We start from the raw sequence: 21,244 nt of genomic DNA on the forward strand, positions 1-21,244 counted from the left end.
CACCTTTCCTGGTAATCTTTGAAATTCTGTAATATAATAAGGCTTGTTTTTTTGTTCAACCCTGTCTTTTTCTCTATAATGATACTGTTGTAAAATTACAATTTGCTTGTCATAATACTTTTTTTTTTTTTTTTTACTATTTCTATTGACAATGACATACAAGACATAATGGATGCAGAATGGTATCTTCAGAGCCCACAAAAAAGAACAAATGTGGTAGATTACATTTAAAAAACACACACACATATTAAATCAATGGAGAATATAAAATAAGATGACATTTAAACATTTACCATAAAAAAACAAAATATTGACATACAAAATTCAGGTAAAAGTCTTAACAGATGCAGGAACGAGGAGGAAAAAACGGTTATGCTACATAGGCTAGGTGTATAAGGGTTTATGTAAATACATTCAATGCAGTGCATTCCATCTTAAAAGGCTTGTGAGAGAATGTGATTTGAAAACAGATAACAGATTGAACTTTAGCTCATTTTAGTTGGAACAAACTGCATACAAATCCATTTCGTTACACCACAGTTCCATTTAGAAGTTGGTACTTATAAACGATTTTCCTTCTTGTATTGGCACCATTTACATCAACAATAATAGTTTTACTCAATAAAAAAAAAACAGCTTTTTATTTGTTTGTTAATGAAGAGGCCAACCTACCGAGTCTGCGCAGTGCGAGCCTTCGCTTCTTTATGATGTCATTTGACAGACCAAATCCAGGAAGTGAATCTGCTGGCTTGTTGTTCGGTGGTCGCTCGGTGGTGGAGCTCAACTGTCCTGTCCTCCCCCCGAACCAAGTTGACACACACTCACGCGGCACCAAATGGCGACGTTTATTTCCGTGCCGCTAAAAAAGTCCTCGGACTTGGACTTGGTCAAGCCGCTGTCGAAATACGTGACGTCCACTTATCCGGCGGGCGAGGAGCAGGGGGAGTACATCCGAGCCGTGGAGGAGCTCAACAAGCTGCGGCGGAACGCGCTGGGGAGGCCGCTGGACAAACACGAGAGTTCCCTGGAGAGCCTACTCAGGTAAAAACTCAATGAAATACAAATGAGAGAGGAATTCGCCTAGTCAGTTGTGGAAGAGCGGCCGCCATTTTACATTCCGTAATGTTGCTTCGCCGCACCCTGGTGCGTTAGCTGCGTTAGCTTAGCCAGCTGAGCTAAAGTAGCTCGGGCTAATTGAGCTGGAAAGGTTCTAGGAAGTCACTCAAACGTACGTTAAAAAGTTTGTCCATTTAAAAGAAACTATATGTATTAATTGTGTCAGTTTGAAGGAAAAGTGACTTGCTGATAGCCAAGGGTTGAGAAGACTTTCACACGCTTCAGCGCAGTTTAAAATGCTAGCTCACATCACGTGACCATAACACGTTTACTAGTGTATTAATCGAGTTCACATGACTGAAAATTCTTTAAAAACAAAACTTTTGTATGTTTAAAAAAAACAACGTTTTCGAAGTAAGCACTTATAATGTCCTCATAAATTACTGTACCCCTCAAATGTACAGCTTTATTGAAAAATAAGCGCACCTTTACTTCTTGCAATACCACTGTTTATTTTGATTTTTGTTGTTGTAAAAAGTCGACTTTTTTTCTTGGTGAAATGTGACACAACTCCAACCTTTACGTTTTTCTATTCAATATATGTGGAACTTTTGTATGAAAAGAATAAATACAAGTTACTTTAATTAAGATTTAAATAAAAAAATCTCAAATATCTCAACTTTTTTTCATGACAAAATAAACTATAATTAAAAAAAGTATTTTATTTTTTATCTGACTGTAACGTTACAACTTTTTCCCTAAAGAGATCCAAACTCCTTTTTTTCTCCATAGAATAAAACTTATCTCTGTAAAATAATAATGATTTATTCTGGAATTTATCATTTCTGTAAATAAATATTTTTTAATCTATTTAAGTAAAATTATGACTTTTTAGTTGGCAGTAGCGGTCCAAAAAATACAAGTGTATATACAACTACCTATCATAACATCACTCCCACTCACATTTTAAAATATATATTATGAATATAAACAAGGATGTAGTCCACGACATGTTCCAAATTTAGCTATTTCACTACACTTACACGTCATCCGACTTAAAAATCCCGAGCGTTGTTGTTAGACTTGTTACCAAGCGACATGCGGGAATCCGTTGACGTGACTCGTCAGCTATGTTTGGTTTCGGGGGCTTTTTGACTGCCGCTGCCGAGATGAACTTGTTACTAGCCTTTATCTTACTTAGCACAGTAGCACTTCACGTTGCCTGTAAGAAAAGCTTTTTGTTTGATTTTGGTCCGCAGTGGACCAAAAGGAGCTATCACATGAGGGGCCATAACAGATGTTGTAACGGAAGACCCGGCGTTTATTCACGAGAGCCGAGCAGAAGCAAGATACTTCAGTAGCATACTCAAGTTTTTTTTTTCTCTGTAAAACGCAACTCCGTTGCGGCATCTCTGAAAGAGCAACACGCACTACTGCAAGTGGACCTTTGCTCTTTATCTCACTGTGGCAACAACAGTCAGGCATTTGTTTACATCGCCATGGCAACCATTATGTGCGCTCGCTCGGGTTTTCTTTACCCAACCACACCTCAGCAGTCAGCTCACCTTCCAACGTGGCTTTTCTGTGTGTGAAAGCATCTTTTTTTTTTTTTTTTGTCATCTCACAAATGTTATAACATGAGCTGCACTGTTTGCCCTGGCTGAGGCCCATAACTTCTTGTCACAGTACTTCCTCAAATCATATCCGCTTATATCATAGTAACACGTGTGACTTATTCTCTCGCTGCTGACATTTTTAATCGTCACGCACGTCGAAAAATGGTCACGCCCTCGATGAAGGAAAAGTGACCGCCATCTATTACGTTACGTTATTAGCATTTTGCTGTCACGAGTGTTAAGAGTATGCTTTTGTCAAATCCTCCTCTTAAGTGTCCATTTTGAGGAATGTCACGCGCTCCCTCTGTGCAGATATTACGACCAACTGTGTGCTGTGGAGTGTAAGATTAGGAGGTATTTTGTCCTCCTTGCGTGTTCAAATATGAGGGTGAGTTGTTGTAAGAAAAATACATTCTTTGCAAAAATGATTTTTAATCAAACAAGAGATCTCTTGGAACATTCAACACTCAGGTACATCACTTAAGAACGTGGAATTTCTGAGCGTCAGAATGTGTCCCCTCCTCCGGGTTGCAGACGCTATATATAGTTTCTTAAAATCCGCCCCTCTGATCGGCCAGTACTTTTCCAAAGGAGGTGGCAAGACGAAGTCTAATGTAAACAAACGTTCAGGGGCAAATTTGGTGCATAAACTGGGACATAGTTGAAGGGTCTGACTTCCCCAAAACAATATCTCGCAAAACAACCCGAACTGGACATAACTGATAGAGACAATAATGTATGTGTATGTGTATTATTTCAAAACGAATTCTGTTTTCATTGGTGAGATGTGCGTGTATTTAAAACAACGAATTTCTGGCCCAATCAGTGTCTAGGCAGACTGTGAGAGCCAAATGTGTTTTGGCAAAGAAGTGCGGAGAAGGAACTTTTTAGACAAAACAACGTCGTTCAAGCTTAAGGTTAGAGCATACGAGGTCAACATCATGTGCCCTGCTGAGACACAAGATTTCTAATTCAAAGGTTAATATGGAAAATTAAAATGTTCATATGTGTAACAATAGTTGGTATATAAATTTAGGTATTAAAAATGTTATTATATCTTTCAGTCCGCCCTTTGGGCTTACGTAAACACTAACTAAGCCCAACAACTAAATATTTAAACATTTTTACCAAAGGATTCCCACGGGATCTTCATCATCATAATAGCAGGTGCAACACAGGAAGAAGAAAAACACCCTTTTAACAAGAGAGGACGCCCGTCATATGTCAAACAGTGTGATTCATCAGAAGATATTTTGTTTTTTCAGTTTTTTGTGTTTTTTCGGTTTTTCAGCAAAATAAGCATATCACATATAAAGACAGTGGGTTATGATTATGTCAAAAAATTGTAGCGGGGGATTTCAGGAAATTGGCATGGCAGTTAAGGATTAAAAGGAGTGTCATTGTGTATGTGCAATTCGGGACGCGATTGAAGACTTGTCGTCGTTTGGGCTAGGGAGGTTTTGTTGCTTGCGTTTTGTTGTTGTTTTTTTCAAACAGAGTCCTTCAGCTCTGCGTTTGGCTGGCAACCTGTCCAGGTTGCACCTTGTCTCCTGCCCGAAGCCAGTTGGGATCGGCTTCAGCACCCCCACAATCATTGTGAGGACAAGCGGTCAGGGGAATGGATGGATGAATCCTTTAGCCCACATCTACTGCCAGAGATGTAGGAATTCATCGAATTGGGGTTTGTTTCCTGAAAGTGTGGCTCATTTTTTTTTTTTTTTTTTGCAACGCCGGGGAAAAGGGACACATTACTCCTATTTCCATTGGGTAATGCTCAGCTCGTTAGCTGACACTGGAAGCAGCAGTCGACTGGTTTCTCTGTTGACTCCCCCTGGTGGCTCGAGCAGTTGGTCAGGTGGCTCGAGCAGTGGTCTCTCTGAAGGTAATGGTTGAGTAGGAAGTGGACCCGGCAGGTCTGAAGGCCGGATGTTGAACGAACCAGGTGTCGGCGTCATTGGACTGATTGACCCCTCCATCACCTCAGGTCTGAGTGCAGGACATTTTTATTAGTCACTAATAAACTTTTATTCACATCCCTTCTTCTGAGAGAGAGCATTTTGGTAGTGTTATTAGTTAGGGGTTAGTAAATTTTTAGTAAAGTTCTGCAGGCCCGTCCTGTGGAAAAAATTCTGTATGTTGTGACATTCAATTATGATCCAGCCTTTGGCTGGTTTTTTAATGACCTAAGCACATTGATTGCAAGGAAAATAAAGATCTTTTTTAGCCAGTTCAAATCTGACAAGGCCAATTTTGTTTACAGAATGTGATTATTAAAATATGTTATTATAATACTTATTGTTATAGATATAGCATGTCAAATGTGCTTCCGGCCATTAAACAAATGCAACTTTCGCCTCAATAATAAAATCAAAAAATAACAACTTCCCCCAGGGCCCCAGGGATTAATAAAAATAGAAATGGAACATATTCACCTTAATTTGTCGTCTCTGCCGAAACTTACTCCTTCTCCATGGTCCAAAAAATTCCCCAAGGTCCTCCTATAAAATTCGTTCTCACGGACTATCTCTAATTATCATATTAAGACTAACTTTTAATTTTATATTTATTTTTTATTTCGCAATGACATACCCAGACCAACTAATAATTCCCCCTTCTGAAAAAGATCGCTTTAGAGAATTTTTCAGACTAATATATAAAGTTTTGCAGTACCTAAATTTAGCTTGTGTATTTATTTTAAAAAGAGGGGAAAAAGTTTATATTTAACCAGTAAATTCAACAATGCATCCCAAGCCAGTGTTTAAATTTGAAAAGAGAATTTGGGAAAATATCAAAAGACCAAGTTTTAAAAAATAAAATATAATAATTAAGGTTCAAATAAATTATATCTTATCTATATTCATATTAGCTGTTTTCAATTTCTGAAACTTTAAATTTACCAATATTATCTTTTGTACTTTAAAATATTGTAGCTTAACCAATAAATTTAACAAAAAATCAAATATTATCAATACATAAAGTTGCCCTTAGTTTTAATATTACCATTAAGCTTACTAGTCCCCCTGTTTGATGTTTGTCCAAAAAACTGACTGTTTTAAAATAGCAAAATAAACAAATCAGATCAAATCAAAAATAGACATCAAAACGTTTTTAAAATATAAAAAATTTGTATATATAAAATGTTGTCAATCAATTAGTTAAATTTACCAAATGTTTTACTGTAAATGTTATAACCCTACCCATGTCAAAATATAGATTTCAGTGCAAACAGTCAGCGTCAAATCATATGGCCCGGTATCAGCAATTCAAAGAGAGCATTGTTTGTTGGGTGTGGCCTTCGTATGGCATAGTTCTTTCGTAGGACAGTTCTGGACGCAGGAACGCTTTGAAGACGCTTGTGCAGAATATTTGGAGCAGTTTCATAGAACAGTTCATTTGGCAGTGGAGCAGTTTTTCTTTTTTCACATTTGTATATGATGGCACAGTCTTTGTGGCAATAGTCGGCAGGAATCTCCGCCCTTCCATCTGGCGTTAGCAGGCTGCAGGTGTAGTCAGGTATGGCGGCATCTTTTTCCACCGCCCTGCTGGTGGTGGTGACAGGTGGCAGTTGCAGTTTCTCTGTGGGTGGGGGTTTTAAAGAGGTCTGTGTCCCGCCAGTTGACTTTGTTCCGAAATAATGACCCTTGACCAATAATCCTCACTCGACTGAAAACACTAAAATCCGCCCCAACAGTATTTAGGTTATAACATGTCAGTAAATATTAAAACCAAAAACTTCTTTTATTAAAAAAATTAAATAAAAATAAAAATAATAAAAAATAATAATTAAAACAATGAAAGTTTACAATTTTAAATAATTGCTAATTATATGTCAATATTTGTTATGGTTTACAATATTTAATTTAATATGTTTTGCATACCTTCATAAATAATACTTAGGATAAAATAGGACAGATATACTCTAACAATTTACAAATATAGTTAATTAATAAGTGTGTAGTTTTCAATTAATGTTTTCTCAATGGAGGCCGCAGCCCGTAAAGTCAGCCTTTGGTCAAACGTCAAAGCAGGAATGATTTTAATTACATAGCACCTCAAATTATGTCAAAAATGTGTTTCTTCCAGATAGCTTCCCCAGTCTGTTTGTAATGAGACTTCAAATGTCGAATTCAAAGGTTAAATATATTCAGGAGAGATTAAAATTACTTTCTATTTATAAACGTCGGAGAAAAAAATAAATAAAAAACTCCTTTTAAATTATAATTAACACATTACTTCATCCCCAGGACCGGAACATGGCACTTTGGTGCGACCCCAATTGTCCTTAATGGGTGTGTCTCCTGATTCTGAAAAGATATTTAAAATTTATTAAACAATGTTCTCGCGCACAAACAAAATCATAAGGGAAAAAACAATCATCTATATAAGAATTATTCCACATTAATTGCCATCCAAGTTATTTGTTTTTAGTTATTATTATTATTATTATTAAAATAAGAGTAGAGACTAAACTATTTAATCTAAAACAATCACACAATTAACATTACCTTTTATAAAAACATTTTATTTGACCTCATTACAAAGATTGATGGCTGTTGGCATTTTTTAACCCGAGAAAGGGAATGAGTCATAGCAACTACAATCAGTCAAAGCCACCCATGCTCTACAAGCATAAGACATGCATCTAAATTTTATAATATCTTAAAACTATACCTCTCTATGTTATTTGTGTATTAATATTCGTTCGTTTTATAGCAAACATAATTTTTAAATATGACGTATTTGCACTCTTGAAGCCAGTTTAAGTATTCAACGTTAGTGCTTAAGAAATTTATGTAAGGGGCTTATAAAATCAGTTACGGCAACAATTTATATAATGTCGTTCAATTATTTAACGCAGACAATTGCGGGTTTTAGCGTTAGAAGTTTTATTAGTAATTTTACCGTCTAATTAATTTATCCCGTTTAGCGCTTATTAAACGGCTTAATTTGTTTTATTACATAAATTTGTATTATACAGTTATTTTATTTGCAAAGCAACATTTCAGTATTCATCATTTTTTCAATACACTTTTCTTAAAGATACTTCCGGGACTCTCCTCTATATAAAATTACATACACTCATAACATTATTAACGGGCGGTCGCCGTGTACGCACATTCAAAGTTAAATTGCCGTCATTAAAACCATCGAACAAATGCCATATCTTATTAGAATAAACTAACCTTTTTCACAATATAATCAAGTCCCATCGTTCAATATTAATTACATTTTAAGTCATTATTTAAACGGTATGATTAATCCGGAAGCTTTAATTCCGACTAGCGGAAGTCATATCAGGTCAAATCATTTAGTCTTATATCATTATTTAGTTATATAAATGGTTATAACTTCACAAAAATACCTAAAGCTAGTATTCTAGCATTATTCATTATTTTGTCAACAAGCTTTCGATCATTTCTGGCTTTTCTTCCACTCGAAGAAATTACAGATGTGTGTTGCACCAGCTCATCTAGTTCGTGACGTTTTTTCACACATGCAAGTTCAACGTTCTTCATCAAAGAGATTAGACACACTGCAGATTGTAATGACGGAAAATAACCTTTTCTACAGCCGTCTTGCATCCAGTCGCAAAGTTCTTTTTTTGTTTCTCGTTTAGCCTTTGTAGGTAAAATCCCTATAGCCACAGCGCATGCGTTCCCAATTTGTTTATCCAGCGTCATCCCATCTAAACTCAACGGAATCCCATTCGGGTCAAACCACTGTGTTTTGAGTTCAAATAGAGTGTCCCATGTTTCGTCTTAATTATTAACTCAGGTATTTTATAGCTTATTGATTTGTATTATATTATATTATATTGTAAATTATCATAGTTCAGTTGTATTAATATTTAAATGAAGTGACGTCTCACTTATAACAGAATTAATCAACTGTTCTCGTCGCGGTCCCTTTAAGATTTTACCGTAACGTTAGAGTTTCTTCACCGATCAGACGGCATACACACAACGGACAGACAAGACATGTCGTTTTGTACGACATATCAACACATAAATATCCGGATGTCAACTGCGCTACCCCAGCTTCAACAGTTTCTTTGTCTTTGAATTTTAATCACGAATATTCAATAGACCTATTGGCTTGATCTAAAGCGTCGTATCAAATATGCTTTAGTCAGCCCGACTTACACGAGTTGAGTCAATACATCTTATCTCTTATATCTTGTCTAAAAATGTCAATATCCAATTATTCATAGACCTATCGATTAATCTTAAAACGGCGTATTAAATCCGTTTTATGTCAATCTGACTTCCATAAGTTGAGTCTTTTGTCCCTAGAAAATGAAGCAGTCGATCCTCCCGCAGCTTTAATCGGCAACACTTATTCAAGGATCTTCGTTATCTAATTACCCAAGAATCTATTACTCATAAAAACAAAGTGTTTGTCTCTCCCGCGCATCAGGCAGGGATCAAGACAAAGATGCTTTTTGAGCCGACTTCTCTCAACTTAAATATGTATGGACGTAAAACCAATGCCCATACATCTACCGCTTGGTTACAACAATAATGTTTCCCCAGCTGATTTACTCTCAACTTCAACAACTTAATCTTAATCTTAACCTCATATACACAGACTTCAAATCAATTATCTACGTATCTATCGTCTGTAAAAACCAAATTGTAAAGACAAAATGTTTCCCAGACTGACTTACAAGCGATCGTTATTCTTAACCTCATATACACAGACTTCAAATCAATTATCTACGTATCTATCGTCTGTAAAAACCAAATTGTAAAGACAAAATGTTTCCCAGACTGACTTACAAGCGATCGTTATTAATCTTTATAACTCCAAAAAGATCGCATATCATCTGCGCATTTCCGCATACACTACCACGTCGACACGTGTATAGTTCAAACACCGTGGTAAAATCCGAAATCTGGGACTTTCACGTCCAAGCAAACGATTTCAAAATTCATCACTATTTTTCTTACACAGACTCCAGCCTCAAAATAATTTTACACGACGAATTTACCAGCCGCCGCGCCCTGAAACAGACAGAATTCCTAAAACGTGGATTCATTTGTCCACTTACCTTAATTATTATGTGGCCGTAGAATTCTGCCCGTCCCTGAACGCCCCGCTGGAAACTGTCGAAACGTCGGTGGTCGCCAATTGTAAGATTAGGAGGTATTTTGTCCTCCTTGCGTGTTCAAATATGAGGGTGAGTTGTTGTAAGAAAAATACATTCTTTGCAAAAATGATTTTTAATCAAACAAGAGATCTCTTGGAACATTCAACACTCAGGTACATCACTTAAGAACGTGGAATTTCTGAGCGTCAGAATGTGTCCCCTCCTCCGGGTTGCAGACGCTATATATAGTTTCTTAAAATCCGCCCCTCTGATCGGCCAGTACTTTTCCAAAGGAGGTGGCAAGACGAAGTCTAATGTAAACAAACGTTCAGGGGCAAATTTGGTGCATAAACTGGGACATAGTTGAAGGGTCTGACTTCCCCAAAACAATATCTCGCAAAACAACCCGAACTGGACATAACTGATAGAGACAATAATGTATGTGTATGTGTATTATTTCAAAACGAATTCTGTTTTCATTGGTGAGATGTGCGTGTATTTAAAACAACGAATTTCTGGCCCAATCAGTGTCTAGGCAGACTGTGAGAGCCAAATGTGTTTTGGCAAAGAAGTGCGGAGAAGGAACTTTTTAGACAAAACAACGTCGTTCAAGCTTAAGGTTAGAGCATACGAGGTCAACATCATGTGCCCTGCTGAGACACAAGATTTCTAATTCAAAGGTTAATATGGAAAATTAAAATGTTCATATGTGTAACAATAGTTGGTATATAAATTTAGGTATTAAAAATGTTATTATATCTTTCAGGAGCCCAAGTTCCCATTCTGTGAAAACCAGGTAATGGATGACACGCCGTTATGTTGTTTTCCATGAGCACATACACGCACAATCCAACAGCAGGTCATCTTGAGTGTTTAAAAAAATAAATAAATAATAATAATTCTCTTTCTGCAGCTTTGCTTAACCTTCACATGGAAAGATGCTTTTGACAAAGGCTCGCTGTTTGGCGGCTCCGTCAAGTTGGGTAAGCGCTTGACCACGATGACCATTCATCTCTGACATGCTATAAATAGATCACGTGACGTGACCAAACAGGTTGGACAGGGTGGATTATTTTGTCAGACCGGAGCACAAGGGTGTGCTTGTGTGTTTTATCACTGACATTTCACACTGCCTAAATAATAATATGTATACATTCAGAAACAATATTGAAACATTGGATTTAAAAAAAGTTCAATTATATTACTTGGTCCTGTTCCTGTGCTCGTTAGTTTGGTGTTGCTAACATAATGTCAAAGCATCAAACCGAAATGCCAAAGAATAAAGCCCGACGGTCTTTCGAAGTTTTGTCCTTTTTGGAGGCTAAAATGTGCGCTTGCTTTCACAGCGTTGGCCAGCCTGGGCTACGAGAAGACGTGTGTCCTGTTCAACGCGGCGGCGCTTGCCAGCCAGATCGCCGCCGAGCAGAACCTGGATAACGACGAAGGCCTCAAAAACGCCGCTAAATATTATCAGGTGACGTGCCGCGATTCGTCTGTGAGACAAGTGGACTATACCGCTAAAAATGATTTGCCAATTTAGCCAGATCGCCATTTAAGTTTCACAATTTAACTCTTTGACTGCCAGACGTTTTCAGAAAAGGGATGCCGTGGGTGCCAGCCGATTTAAGCATTTTTGACTGATCTTTCAAGGTCCATAGAAAATGATGTGTTTGGACTATGGAAACACACATACTACCAAATGAAAGATTGGACTCTCATCTTTCATCTGAACAAAAAGTTTGTTTCTACCTTATTCCGTTTTTCAGTAATCAACAATAGAAAATGGTTAGTTTCACCTCAGTTTTGAAAAAAAAACGTCTTTTAACGTCTTTGGCACTCCTCCATAGGATTTTACTAAACGTTATTTAACGTTTTTGGCAGTCAAAGAGTTAATAAACGTTTGACGTCTTAATGAAGAAATCTAGCGGACCTTGTTAGGTGCGTTCATTTCGAAGGGCACGTTGAATGTTGACATGCCCTGTGACGACGCAGCTGGCCAGCGGCGCGTTCGCCCACATCAAAGACACGGTGCTGTCGGCCCTCAACCGCGAGCCCACCATGGACATCTCCCCCGAAACGGTGGGCACCCTCAGCATCATCATGCTGGCCCAGGCCCAGGAGGTCTTCTTCCTCAAAGCCACCACGGGTAAACCAAACCAGGGTTGCTTACAAGTCACTAGCTTAGCATTATGCTAAGCATATTTGTTGGGGGGGGGGGGGATCCATGCATCGTTTTTTAATTAGCCACTTGGGGACATTTGTCCTCACAATAAACAGTTTGGATCCAGCTTGTGGCCCAGTTCTGTCTCTGGAGTTGCGTATCAGCATATTTCCACGAGATGTTGGCCTGGGGGTGTTTATTTACTCAAGTGCAGACGGGGGGAGGCATCAATTAGGGGGTTTGTCTCAGGGTACGCGCATGCTGTGTTTTAACAAGTCTCTCGTGGTCGTCGTCTGCAGACAGGATGAAGGATGCCATCATCGCCAAGCTGTCCAATCAGGCGGCCGACTTCTACGGCGACGCCTTCAAGCAGTGTCAGTACAAAGATAACCTGCCAAAGGTATGCTGAACATGCTCGACCTCACCACTAATGATACGCGCGTGCAATAATTGTGTGTGTGTGTGTAAAGCAACTTTTTTTTTCTTGTCGTAGCTAGCTTACGACATTTGTGATGCTAATCAGCTAACGAACAATATTATAAAGGAACATAATTACATTCAACAAATTTTTCAATAGTCACGTCCCGGAATTTTCTTTTTTCTTTTCTTTTAAGCACAAAGGGTTATTTTCCACATACTATAATATTAAATAGATTATTACTAATAATAATAATAATATGGAGAATACAAATTTGCAGCTTTTAGTTTTTTGTTGGACGTAGCAGATTTTTGTCTGACATATGAAGTTGCAATAAATTACTTGAAATCATAAAATTTAAATGGTCATGTCTAATGAGTCATTGATAATAATTAAAATCATCGCAGACAATGTTATAAAACTTTATTTAAATAGTTCACTATAATATAATTAAATCTAATAATGTAGTGTTCCACATTTTAAACTCTGTGAAATTATAATATATTTTGGAAATCTCATGATTCAATGTATAATAGTACAATATTCCATTTATTTAAATTACTTTTCCTGTCTAAAATTATAATGCTAGTAAAATAACTCTTTGACTGCCAAAAACGTTAAATAACGTTTAGTAAAATCCAGTGGAGGAGTGCCAAAGACGTTAAAAGACGTTTTTTTCAAAACAGAGGTGAAACTAACCATTTTCTATTGTTGATTACTGAAAAACAGAATAAGGTAGAAACAAACTTTTTTTTTCTGATGAAAGATGAGAGTCCAATCTTTAATTTGGTAGTATGTGTGTTTCCATAGTCCAAACACATAATTTTCTGTGGACCTTGAAAGATCAGTCAAAATGCTTAAATCGGCTGGCACCCACGGCATCCCTTTTCTGAAAACGCTTGGCAGTCAAAGAGTTAATACAGATAATCTGACAATTCCCCAGTTTTTATGTAAATGTTTTTCCTCTGCTCTCCCAATTTTAAAATAATTAAATAAATGTAGAAAATAAAATACAAATGTATTCGCACTCGACGTATTTTGAGTGTGCATATGTCGTTTGTGCGCAATATGGGGTTTTTGTTCTGTCACTGGATTTTCTTTCAGATGTTGCTTCATGTTAGCTTTAGCTGCCAATATTAGCATAATCATAATGACGTTTGGGAAAGAGTGAGACTGGTTGTGGGACTGGCCACATCCGGCGGCTCGCTTTTTTTCCCTCCTGGGTTTCTCCTCCTCCTCCTCCTCCTCCTCTGATTGGTCAGTTGATGTCTGTTTCGACATTGCATATTAAACCCCCACCGGCCACAACTTTAGGTACACTTTAACAATGTGTTCATCATTGTGGTTACTTTATTTATTCCGCTGCACGAGAGTCCAAATATGAGGAACAACCACAATAATGAAACGCGTTGTTTGCTTAAATGACGAATGAGCCGTGGAAAAGGTGCACGTGTGTTTGGGTGACGTTATGGCGCCTCCTGCTGAAGGGTTAACCACTCACGGCCTGTTCTGTTTTCTCTCCCGTTGTCTTCCTTTTCTTTCTGCATCCCTGTTGGTGGTGGTGGTGGCGTGACCCCCCCCCCCTCGTCCCCCTTCCTCTTGATGTTTTTATTTTGCATCCCCTTGGCTGCTTTTGTTGTTGTTGTTGTCGGCGGACTGCCTCGCTACCGTGCATGTTTGTGCATCTGTGTGCGTCCCGCTGTGTGGTTGCCTTCTCCCTGGTCAGTATTTTTACTTTCAGGAAGTGCTGCCGGTGCTGGCGGCCAAGCACTGCATCATGCAGGCCAACGCCGAGCTCCACCAGAGCGTCCTCGCCAAGCATAAGAAGCACTTCGGCGAGGAGATCGCCCGCCTGCAGGTAGGGCGGCGTGCGACCCACTCCAAAAAACAAAAAAAAACACGGCGAGCGACTTTGACACGCCCCCCTCCCGTTCAGCACGCGGCCGAGCTGGTGAAGACGGTGGCGTCGCGCTACGACGAGTACGTCAGCGTCAAGGACCTGACGGAGAAGATCAACCGATCGCTCACCGCTGCCAGAAAGGACAACGACTTCATCTACCACGACCGCGTGCCCGAGCTCAAGGACCTGGAGCCCATCGGCAAGGCCACGTTGGTGAAGGCCGCCGCCATCACGCCGCCGCTCAGCCAGAAGTTTGCAGGTATGACGTACACAAGCGGAAGGTGGCGTTCGCCTCAAGCCACTGCAACCAATCAGAAGCGTGCCATTCTAAATCCCGTTATGCGCTCGTCAGACTTGTTTGAGAAGATGGTTCCCATGGCGGTCCAGCAATCCATGAGCGTGTACAGCCAGCGCAAGTCGGAAACGGTCAACAGGCTGGTGGGAACCATGCGAGAGGCCACCAACCTCTGCAACGGGTAGCGCGTCGCATCTCGCCCGCAGCTGCCGCCCGCCTCCTTCCGCGAGTCAACCTGAACGTTTCCGCCGTCCCTTCGTCCCACCAGAGTTCTGGCGTCCCTCAACCTGCCCGCCGCCCTGGAGGACCTCTCCGGAGACTCGGTCCCGCCATCCATTAGCGAGAAGGCCCGCTCGGTGGTGCAGCAGGGCGGCCTGCAGAGCATCGAGCAGCTCATCAAGGACTTGCCTGAGCTGCTCACCCGCAACAGGGAAATTCTGGACGAGGTGAGAAATGCGTGCAAATGTGAGACGCAGCGTAGCGAGGTCAGCTCACGTTATTATAGTTTGGACATTTGAGTTAGTTTTGATCGGTATTGGTCCTGAAATAACCACAAGGGGTCGATCTCAAGTCGCAACTAAGTGCCGTGACGTGATGAAGGCGAAAACCTTCATGACGTGTGGAAGAAAGTGTCGCGGCGAATCGTTGCAACAAAGCGCAATGAAGTTAACGCAAGCGCCACATCAAAGTGTTGGTATGGAAGTGACCGACAGCTTGTTTGTCATCTTGACAAAGTCGCATGCGATGCGTTTGGAGGCCGGTTCAGACAGATCGCCGCCAACGACGCACAAAATATGCGAAAGCCTTAATAATCCCTAATGGCTGAAATCCCAGATCAGGATCTTCATTGGAAATCAAATCCACTCATCTCCGGGCCAAGGACGGCGCGTTCGCCATCTTTGCCGCCAAGCCGCTCTGCACAGGCACGCAAACAGACGGCGGGATCTACTTGAAACGCGCTTCCAAGTTTGTTGACAAACTGGGAACAAGCCCAAAGTGGAACATTTCTCCCCAAAGTAGACGCTAGCGATGGAAGTCGCACACACACACACACACACACACACACACACACACAGAGCTCAAGTGCAATCAAAAGAAAAGTATGCGGCTTTGAACCAAGTTGCCGGGCAGAATTTGTGCTGTGCGAGTCGTGATTGTTTTGAAGACGCTGTTGGAAATTCAGCATCAGCAGGAATCTCGTTCTCAGTTCACAAATTCCGAATGTTTTCCGCACATTTCAAAGGCACTGAAAATGCTGGACGACGAGGAAGCGACGGACAGCGAGCTGAGGGCCAAATTCAATCAACGCTGGAACAGGACCGCCTCTGTGGACCTCTACAAGCCCCTGCGCTCAGGTGACACCATCTCCGTTAAGGCTATGCTGATCATTTTGAAGATGGTTATTTTATTCATTTAAAAGTGCGCTACGTCCAATCAAAATGGGCATGAGAAATGCATTTTTGCCAAGCAGAAGCTTGAACAAGTTGCCCAATAAGCTAATGCAAATTTACCACATGTAGCTATAAATATTCCTTTAAAAAGAAATGAATGTTAGATTTAGAGAAAAGTTCATACAGGTATTAATTCAAAAAGTGGAAGTCATTTAATTCCAATTTCTTCATTAAAAAAATAGAATTAAATCAATTAAAATTAATTTAAGAAAGTAATGTATTTTATTTATATAAAGTCAAAAACAGACCAGCTGGAAATTTTCACATAACTATAAAAAAAAATACACTGAAATGGTATTATGCTTTGTGAATACAAATTACTGAAAAAAATATTGTGTTTATTTATTATATGTATTATTTTTGTAAAGTAATTTATTAAATGAAATTTATTTTATTTTATTCTATGTTTTTATAGCAATAGAACATATATTCTGTGGGCCTTGCAAAATCAGTCCAAATCCCATTCAACAGCTGTGAGCGAAGGGGGTTGCTTCAGTGAAAATGGCTGCGAGTGAATAATTGTGTAATTGATACGAACATGGAGTACCCTGCATAAAAATGATTAGCGTTAGCCAGAAGTAAGGAAGTCACAAAAAAATTGAGCCGTCAGCCTTCACACGTAAACTCTTGACTTTGTGCCACAGAGGGCGCCAATTTCCGCAACATCCTGGACAAGGCGGTGCAGGCGGACCAGGTGGTGAAGGACCGCTACAACGCCCACTGCGACATGATCGCGCTGCTGTGCAAGCCCGAGAGCGAGCTGAACGCCGCGCTGCCCTCGGCCAACCCCGCCAAGACGCTGCAGGGCAGCGAGGTGGTGGGCGTGCTGCGCTCGCAGCTGGCCCGGCTGGACCAGGTGAAGCGGGAGCGCGAGGCGATGGAGTCGGACATCAAGGGCGTGACCTTCGACATGTCCGCCACCTTCCTGATGGCGCTGGCGAAGGACGGCGCCATCAGCGAGGAGCAGCTGTCGGTGGGCCAGCTGGACAAGTTGTACAACGAGCACAACCAGAGGGTGCAGGCCAGCCTTCGCCAGCAGGAGGAGCTGCTGGGACAGATTCAGGTCGGCGCCAAAACCCACGCCAGATTAGACGGCGTGATTGATATTCCATGTCGCAAGTACAAGGCAATGAGATATAATGCAAATTCGACAAGAATTATCAAATTGGATCGGAACTGATCAATCGGATGATTAATCATTCAAACCCCAAATCTTATAAATACATTTTTTTTTAAAAAAGGTGGGGGGGGGGGGGGTTCATGCTCGAACATACATAAGGCTTTGATGCAGCTTCTGTCCTGAAGAGGTTGCTTAAAGCAATGGTAGTCACTACAAGTAACGGACAGCAGGTGGCAGCAGAGTGTAAGAAATCCGCCAGAGCCAAGTTGCAAGCAACAAGCGCTTTTTGCCATTCAACTCGTAATGCTAATTGCTGCAAAACAGAAACAGATACTTTTTTTTTTTTCCCTGATGAAAGAAGAGACTCTAATCTTTCTTTTGTTGTGTTTATAGCAATATAACAAAATATTCTGTGGGCCTTGCAAAATCCAGCAAAACAGCCGGGGGCGAAGGGGGTTGCTTCGGTGAAAATTGCTGCGAGTTAATAAAAAGCAAAAAAGTGACTACTTGCAAATAGAGATGCCTCCTTTAAGTCGCACTTGTCGCCGTGACTTCTCGTCTTTCAGCATCACGATGATTTTTGAAGCGCGGCGGCGGCGGCGGCCTTAAATCATTCGTCGTAAACGTCGGCTCCTATCACGCGTTCTGTCATGCGCTTGATAGGGCGTGAAGAGAGATGTGTGGAAGGTGACTTTGGCGCGCACCTTTCTATTTTTTTTCCAGACGTCTCATCAGGAGTTCAGCAGCCTGAAGCAGTCCAACACGGAGGCCAACCAGCGAGAGGAGGTCCTCAAGAAGTTGGCCTCGGCCCACGACAGCTACATGGAGATCAGCAGCAACCTGCGCGAAGGCACCAAGGTTCCGTCCCATTTGTCCCGCCGTGTCGGGTTGCGGCACAGGCCCCTTTTTATCCGCTTTTTGTCACCCGCTTTTTGTCACCCGCTTTTTGTCACCCGCTTCCTTGCAGTTCTACAATGACCTGACGGAGATCCTGCTCAAGTTCCAGAACAAATGCTGCGACATTGTCTTTGCTCGCAAGACGGAGCGGGATGAGCTCCTCAAGTGAGTCACGCAAACATAAAGGTGCTTTGAGTCCCATATTTGACGGGTATGGCTTTTTTTTCTTTTTTTTTTCTTTTAGGGAGCTGCAGCAGAGTATCGCCCGTGAGCCCAGCGCCCCCAACTTCAACGTCCCCTCTTACCAGAGCCAACCTCCGGCCCCCGCCGGCGGCCCGACCCCCGCGCCCAGGACCATATTTGTAAGCTCGCGCCTAGTCGGGCTTGCCGCACTCGAGTCACAATCTTCATCTGCGATGGGCTTTCCTCAAATGTACAACCTTAAACGTCACAATTGAGAAGGCGCACCACTTCTTAAAAAAAAAAGATACATTTAAAAAAAAAACCTTCTTATATTTAACCTACCCCCCAAAAATTCTCATCTTTTGTCCATTCAATGTATCCAATTTTTTTTTTTAAAGCTGCTTTTTTATTTTAGAGTGGAAATTGTCATAGTATATTTAACATGATTACTAATTGACTTTTGCGTGACAAGAATTATACATGTTAAGCGACACCCCATTTTTCTTGGAAAATAATCATACCCAAAATGCACTTCTTCCACCGCCACTCAGCCCTTCTTCTTCTTCTACTTCTTTTTCTATGATGACAGCCTTTTTATCCAATTATTTTAACCCTATAAAGCCTGAACCATGAAATATATGAGAGAAATTTTTGATTCTTTGTAAATAGAGTATTTATTGGTCCTTTGGAGTAAACAAACTTCATTTTTTTTTGAAAATCAACTTCCACCTATAACTTTTGAATTGTGTCATACATGTCACAATGCATTAAATTCATACATTTATAACTGTCAAAAATGTAATAAAAAAAACAGACACATCAAATATATTAGTATCGCCAAAATTCAGAAAGAATATTTCCCACTATCAATAAGTAAACGTGTCTCTCCTTTTTCAATCGGGACGCTCTTGCAAGGTCGCTCGAAAAGCCATCAGCTGGGTGATTACTGCCCTCTAATGGATTATCCGTGCAATGCATGTGTCAGATCGTACACGTCAGGGTTTTAATGGGAATAAAAATATACTAAATAGAGGGCTCAAAATGTCTTGTATTAATATATGTTTGGCGTTGTAGGGTTGAGCTACGCCTTCAAAATCCCAATTGACTTGGCGCACCCTCTTTTTGCTACAAAAAAAAAAAACATACCTGATTTGCACTTGTGCTACTGCTAGTCGGCCATTGTTATTTACAGCAGTTTTTCCCAAATATTTGAATCCGTGCATGCACTTCCTTAAGTAGTGTGACTTTACTTGCCGCACCCCTACACGGCAAAATAAAAGAGCATATTATTTAAATGTGTTTTTGTGCTAATTCGGCCCATTTTTTTGTATCTTTTAAAACCAAAAAAGCGTCAAAATGGCAAATATTGGGCGCACGCCACCTTCTCCCGACACCTCACTCGTGTGTGTCCTTGCAGAACCAGGCCCCTGAGCAGACCCCAGACAAATCCCAGCCCCCCGCCCGGCCCCCCCCGCCTGTCTTGACTCCGCCTGTCTTGACTCCGCAGACCGCACCAGCCGCCACGCCCCCCGCCGCCGCCGCCGCCAACCCACCAGCGGTGGCGCCGCCCTCCGCGGCGCAAGGACCCCCTTACCCCGCCTACCAGGGTTACCCGCAGTAAGTTCGGTACCGAACGGACACGTTTGCCCTTTTTTGCGTCCCAAGCGTAACGTCGGCGTTTCCTGGCAGGTACTTCCAGATGCCGATGGGCTACAACCCGTACGCCTACGGCCAGTACAACGTGCCCTACATGCCCTACCAGGCCGCCCCGGGCCAGGCGGGCTACCCGGCCGCCCCCCCGGCCACTCAAGGCTACCCCGGCTACCCCCAGCAGCCCTCGCAGCAGCAGAACTACTACCCTCAGCAATAAAGCGCCACCGTCACAAACTAACACTTTTCTCCTCCGTTGCAGGACGTTTTATACTTTGTTGTCTTTCTTTGCTCTGGGATCTTCAAAGCACTTTTTCTCCTCACTTTGATTGACACTAACTCACTGGACTGCGCTGGAGAAGTGTTTACCCACCCCCGAAATGCTCGCCCCTCTTTATCAGCTATCCTCTTTTTGTAATTAATCCGAATGTACACACAACGGGTTCTTGTAGTTTTTGTTTCTCAAGGCAATGTGGCTGTTAGCTCGCTTTAGCCGCCGACCACGTCACAATCACAAGCTGTACAACCCCAGAGACGTGCTCTGTTGTTATTAAATATGAATATATGTATAAAACAATATGACTGGCTAACCCTGGGGAACTCCTCTCGTTTTGTCTTTGCAGGCCAGTCGCATCGTTTACCGGTCGGAAAAGCTGTCTTTTGTTTAACCTTCGTCTTGTGTTAACTTTCTGTTACTTTCTCTTATGTTAACGGGTCGGTTTCGACCCGTGTCTTAAATCAGCTGTAAAATACACTAAAAACAAGTAGATATCATTTAATTTATTTCTCATCTCTTGGTTGGCTTGTTAGGCTTCCTTATCCATGAAAATATTAGTTTTAATGTTGTTGGTGTGGGCTTCTGGGCCTTTTTTGTCAGTATACCCCTCGATTTCAATTTAAAAAAAATTGATAAAATAAACACCAAGAGAATCATATAAATAAATACAAGGTTGTTGTGTTACCTAACTATTACTGGGGGCTATTAGAACACATCTCTTAAATTAATTTGTTTTATTTATTTATTAATTTAAATATTATTGACTATAGTAACATCTATGGTGTTACGGGTCGATTTCGACCCATGTATATTTACTTCAAGAAAAATGCAAAAAAGTATTTTTTCAGCAGTAGAACTTTAATATAAACACAAAATGAAAAGCAAGTGATATTGTGACCCTGCAGTCCAGTAGTCATATCGAGGACCACACGTTTTCCTTGTTTTTTTCTCAGGAATGCCACTCGCAGCTTTGCCTGTGTAAATCTGTAGCTTCCATGCATAGCTGGTTTTTGCATCGCAGGCTGCCCAGATTTTTATGCCGTACTTCCCTGGCTTACTGGGTATGTATTGCCGGAAGGGGCGTTTTCCTCGGTAAGGGACAAGACGTTCATCGACTGTCACCTCTGGCC

General features: G+C 41.0%; 1 protein-coding gene and 2 long non-coding RNA genes across 5 annotated transcripts; 1 reads left to right on the forward strand and 2 right to left on the reverse strand.

Moving 5' to 3' along the window:
- Positions 1–713: 713 nt before the first annotated feature.
- pdcd6ip (programmed cell death 6 interacting protein) lies at positions 714–20,427 on the forward strand. 3 transcript variants are annotated; one of them, XM_077548635.1, is made up of 18 exons: positions 714–1,041; positions 2,985–3,008; positions 10,528–10,558; positions 10,676–10,745; positions 11,109–11,236; positions 11,755–11,908; positions 12,223–12,323; positions 14,068–14,199; positions 14,278–14,500; positions 14,594–14,717; positions 14,805–14,982; positions 15,780–15,891; positions 16,632–17,050; positions 17,831–17,965; positions 18,075–18,169; positions 18,249–18,366; positions 19,605–19,804; positions 19,877–20,427. In XM_077548635.1, exons 1-18 carry the CDS (start codon positions 836–838, stop codon positions 20,055–20,057), a joined length of 2,631 nt encoding a protein of 876 aa, XP_077404761.1. In that variant the 5' UTR covers positions 714–835; the 3' UTR covers positions 20,058–20,427. The 3 variants fall into 3 exon arrangements, with proteins under 3 accessions (XP_077404761.1, XP_077404763.1, XP_077404762.1); XM_077548637.1 differs by having other exon boundaries at positions 19,695–19,804; XM_077548636.1 differs by having other exon boundaries at positions 14,083–14,199.
- On the reverse strand, positions 3,085–10,717 carry LOC144037281 (uncharacterized). The gene is made up of 2 exons (XR_013288870.1): positions 9,724–10,717; positions 3,085–4,658 (listed from the first exon to the last, which is right to left on the reverse strand). It is a non-coding gene; the product is annotated as an uncharacterized LOC144037281 (long non-coding RNA).
- LOC144037280 (uncharacterized) lies at positions 4,794–9,717 on the reverse strand. Its single transcript, XR_013288869.1, has 2 exons — positions 9,360–9,717; positions 4,794–9,247 (listed from the first exon to the last, which is right to left on the reverse strand). It is a non-coding gene; the product is annotated as an uncharacterized LOC144037280 (long non-coding RNA).
- Positions 20,428–21,244: the final 817 nt, after the last annotated feature.

Source organism: Vanacampus margaritifer, chromosome 17, assembly GCF_051991255.1.
Source record: "Vanacampus margaritifer isolate UIUO_Vmar chromosome 17, RoL_Vmar_1.0, whole genome shotgun sequence".
Taxonomy (NCBI): domain Eukaryota; kingdom Metazoa; phylum Chordata; class Actinopteri; order Syngnathiformes; family Syngnathidae; genus Vanacampus; species Vanacampus margaritifer.

Coding starts and splice junctions, on each gene's coding strand:
- pdcd6ip (XM_077548635.1), top strand. CDS start 836: ATGGCGACGTTTATTTCCGTGCCGCTAAAAAAGTCCTCGGACTTGGAC. Junction 15,892..16,631: donor CTACAAGCCCCTGCGCTCAG/GTGACACCATCT, acceptor TTTGTGCCACAG/AGGGCGCCAATTTCCGCAAC. Junction 19,805..19,876: donor GCCTACCAGGGTTACCCGCA/GTAAGTTCGGTA, acceptor GTTTCCTGGCAG/GTACTTCCAGATGCCGATGG.